General features: G+C 46.0%; 1 protein-coding gene across 1 annotated transcript; it reads right to left on the reverse strand.

Moving 5' to 3' along the window:
• Positions 1–216: 216 nt before the first annotated feature.
• Positions 217–3,234, reverse strand: LOC127315526 (transcription factor SPEECHLESS). Its single transcript, XM_051346007.2, has 3 exons — positions 2,694–3,234; positions 1,506–2,147; positions 217–511 (listed from the first exon to the last, which is right to left on the reverse strand). The coding sequence occupies exons 1-3, from the start codon at positions 3,093–3,095 to the stop codon at positions 446–448; spliced, it is 1,110 nt and encodes a 369-aa protein (XP_051201967.2). The 5' UTR covers positions 3,096–3,234; the 3' UTR covers positions 217–445.
• Positions 3,235–4,260: the final 1,026 nt, after the last annotated feature.

Below are 4,260 nucleotides of genomic sequence, written 5' to 3' on the forward strand. Positions count from 1 at the left end.
ACCTATTTCTTCTTAACCAATGAATGACAAAGCTTTTGCCATCGTTTGAAAAGGAGGGGCTAAATATAGAATTCCATGCATCAATTACTTGAGCAAAGATTGTAAACCTGCAATCGAATTTAATCTAAATTAGGTGTCGGGCTCGTACCAATTACCATACAAGGAAAATGTAAGCTAGCATTTCAAATGAAGCTCCTCTGGCTGGTACGAGTTGAGTTGTGAAAATTAAATGCACCATTTAACGAACAAATGCAGTTACATACGTACGCAGCTAAAGCAAAACGATTGATCTAGCTCTCTAGCTAGAGAACAACACCTGTACTACTATTCAAGTGCGCGACCCCTCAAGCAGCTATTCACTAGTCTCATCTGCTACATAATCTGTTTTCCCCTCGAGAATTTGTGCTATTTCATCTCAGTTTCTCACAACTCCAGTGCCAGTGGTTTACGAGAACGTTTGCTGAATCTCTTGCACCAGCTCTTCCGCGCTGAGCGCACACTCGATTCCAATCTGTGGAAAGAAACTACGTTAGGAATTGTAATTAAGGAACTCACATGTTTGCTAAAGAGAAGGGTCGTAACGAACAATGCATTTTAGTTAGTACATGCATGATAGAACAGTTGTCTAATGGAAGGGTAGTTGTCAATGTTGTGCAAGGAAATCCATGATACCTAGCTAGCAAATATGTGTATCACTTATACTTACAAACATTGTGCAAATATATGCTCATTAGTTTGGTTGCAAATATATGTTGGTCACATTTCACATCAGCTAAGATTTTTTTGGGTGAACAAGTGCATGTTAGGTAGGATCTAACTTTAGGTAGGATCTATGTGATCACTTTTTTGAAAATACAATTTAAAAAAAAATCACAAAAATAAAATGCACATCCACGTTATATATACAACCCCCAAAAACTACAAATCTAAATTCGACCCAAATTATTCACCTCACATTTGTCTTACTTGAGTTGAAATTTATTGGACTTTTAGATTTATAGCCTATAGTCATATTGTATGCAAATTTACATTTTTTAACAATTTATAAATGATTTTTGTGAGTTGATCCTCGGATAGATCCTATACATGTATCACCCTGCGTATGCCATTCAGGTCGCCCTATTTTGAAGGTGTCCGGTCCAACCTATTCACATAAGGCATTATAGCATGTACACTATTTCACCAAACTATACTACATACTCCTAGGAGTAGTCGTGAGCCCTACTTTGAAGATGTCCAGGTCCAACGGCCTAGCCGTCCAGCCCACATTTATGACTAGTGCAGCTTCAGCATATGCGTGATTGGCCAGTAGCCTTACATGCACTTTACACGGGAACCTCGCATGAAACAAATGCAATCTTCTTCGACTTTAACTGGCATATAACTATACATATGCAGTGTTTAATTGGTCCATGCCTTTACTTTGTTCATGCCGACGAATGAGGAAACGAAAAGGTAGGGCAAGAAGCAGCCAAGATCGAACTAGCTGGACGTAAGGTGCATACCTTGACGGTGAAGGCGTTGACGTCGGTGTCGTCGATGGTGCTGATCTTGGCGTGGAGGATCTCCAGCGCCGGCGCCCGTCCCTCCAGCGCGGCGATGATCTTGACCGCCTGCCCCGGCGCGCGGTGCGACACCGTCTTCAGCACCAGGTTCGCGCCGGCGAACTCCACCCTCACGTCGGGGAGGGGGTTGGTCGGGGGCAGCAGCAGCGCCTGCCGGTTGGCGTAGACCGACAGCTCGGCGGTGATGGCGTCGAGCGAGGGGAGGTAGGAGGAGGCCGCAGGATCGTGGCCGGTTGGCGTCATCGCTGGTGACACGTATGTGGAGCCGGAGATCAGTGGTGGTGGGAGGGGCCGGAGAATGTAGGGGCTGCCTGGCGTCGGCGGCGTCCTTGCAGGGCTGATCGGGATGGCGAGGCGCGGGCTGAGCGGTGGCGTGGACTTGAGGAGCGGGCTTAGCGGCGGCGTGGATCTGTGGAGCGGGCTGAGCGGGAGGCGTGGACTGTAGGACGACGGCAGCGGCCGCGGGCTGAGGACATGCTCCGTGTAGACCTTGCGCTGCTTTTTGGCCTCCAGCGACTGCTTCACTTGCTGCAGCTCCTTGATGTAGTCCACCACACCTCCTATGATTGATGCCTGGTCACCCTGATTCAAAAAGATAAAGCATATCATGGTCTTACGAATCGATGAATGAATTAAAAGCATAATCCTGCAGCACCTGTCTAAGCTCAGGGTTTCCGAGAAGAAAAAGCAAGTAGCTAGGCTTCACTTTGTTTAGCTAGGCCGGTCCATGGCCGTGCATTCAGCGACTCAGCGTGCATGCACTTGGCAAGCAGTGTTCTAGCTAGCACGTACGTTACGTAGGACCAGCTGATCTCAATTCCGAACGAGGAAGATCCATGAACAGATTCATGTTAATAATGATATCTATGGGCCGGAGAACTAGCAGTACTCCCTTTATCGGAAAAGCAGTACTCGTAAAGTAGTACCCGTACAACATATGGTAATAAATCATCGAACAGTTAGTTGCCTAACTCAAACGAATCAACATCTTAACAGTACAGATCGAGTTTACGTAGTACGTACTCAAATATAGGGATGAATAGATAGACATGGGTAGGTTGACGGAAAGCTATGCACCACGCATGAATAGATGGAGTAGACGAGAGGCCGGTAGTATGATGAGCTTACCCGCTTGACATAGAAACATGGCATGAGAGACCGCAGCACTGTCAGGTGCTCGTTCATCTGCTTCCTCCGGTTGCGCTCCACCGTGATGTGCGGCGTCTTGGGCGTCGCGCCGCCTCCCTCCTCCGGCGAGTATCTCTGCCTCTTCTGCGTCTTTGCGGTGCCGTCATATTCGTCCTGCGGCGCTCGTCGCTTGCTGCCTTTGTTTCCCGGCGCAGGACCAGCCTGCAGAAGCCCAGGACCACCTCTGCCGTGGCCGCCGGTGGTGGGGCTTAACGCGGCGGCAGGGCCGTTCACGCAGTCCTCCCACGTCTCCAGGATCCTGAATAGGTCGTCGGCGTCGGAGGGGAGCTGGAACTCGCCGTCAACGTCCACGAGGAGCTGATCGCACAGCGCATCACCCATGATCGATGCTTTGCACGTATGCAAACTTACCACCTTGTGCTTGCTAGCTGCTAGCGGAGTGGTGTGGGGAAGGATGTTGTGCGCAAGTGGAATATTGGCTAGACACAGCTTTGCTTCTTTTAAGCAAGGAGCTAGAGTTCGGCCGTTTGCTTTTGGAAGATGGTCATGAGAAGAGACGAAATGACATAAATACCTGAAGGGATGTATGGTTGCAAGTGTGGTGATCGGTGAAACGGTGTGTCACACTTGGTGGCCCCAACGACAACACTTTGGCCATACTTGTTAGGGAAACTCGATGCAGGGCGATCATAATGGATTAACCAGATCTGGTGATGCATGATTTAAAGTCTTATAGATACATATATAATCAAATCACACAATGGTGTCTAGGTAGGTGAAATAACATTTTATGTCTTCGTCTAGTGCTTTGGATCATTTAATATTAAGGATGACTCAAAAATTGGGTTCCGGTAGGATAAGTAGTTAGGAAATATTACACTCTAGGATAGTATCCAGCTACATGTAACATTGTCCGTCACAAGAGCGACACAATTGCCAAAATTTTAGAGTCATCTCCATCAAATGTGACATACAGCCGAGATTTAATTGGTCCTAGGCTTGTGGCATGGAATGGTCTAGTAGGGCGGTTGGCAATGGTTCAATTGTCACAAGGGACTGAGGAATTTCGCTAAAATCTACATAAGGATGGTAAATTCGTGGTTGATTTTATGTATAGAGATATGGAAATTTGGAAAATGAAGGTGGCTCTAATTGTTAAAAAAAATGCTGATTACCTGTGTAAGGTGTAATCCTTACCAAGGACAATCTTGTAATACACAACTGACATTGAAGCAAAAAAGTATGTTTTTTCCACCATGATGAGACAATTAAGCACATACTTTTTTTACCATGCACACTTAATTACTTTTCTGGTGTATGTACTCTTTCTATATGGTCAATCATAAAGAAAAGTTGTTTGCCGACTATATTTTCTTAGACACTCGACAAAGACCACCCCAAGATGAGTATCTGGGCAATCACTCAACAATTAATATTTTTTTGAAAGTAAACTTTTTTGATAAGCTTTTTTATGCCTCTAGTTGCAGAAAGCATCTATCGAGGAAGTTCACCTTCTTAGGTTGGTAATTTCGATATAAAAGAAAAC

Source organism: Lolium perenne, chromosome 7 (assembly GCF_019359855.2).
Source record: "Lolium perenne isolate Kyuss_39 chromosome 7, Kyuss_2.0, whole genome shotgun sequence".
Classification (NCBI taxonomy): Eukaryota; Viridiplantae; Streptophyta; class Magnoliopsida; order Poales; family Poaceae; genus Lolium; species Lolium perenne.

Excerpts from the sequence above, each read along its gene's own strand:
- LOC127315526 (XM_051346007.2), bottom strand. The coding sequence starts at position 3,095 with ATGGGTGATGCGCTGTGCGATCAGCTCCTCGTGGACGTTGACGGCGAG. Across the intron at positions 2,148-2,693 it reads CATGTTTCTATGTCAAGCGG|GGTGACCAGGCATCAATCAT; the intron begins GTAAGCTCATCA and ends TTTTTGAATCAG. Across the intron at positions 512-1,505 it reads TCAACGCCTTCACCGTCAAG|ATTGGAATCGAGTGTGCGCT; the intron begins GTATGCACCTTA and ends TTCTTTCCACAG.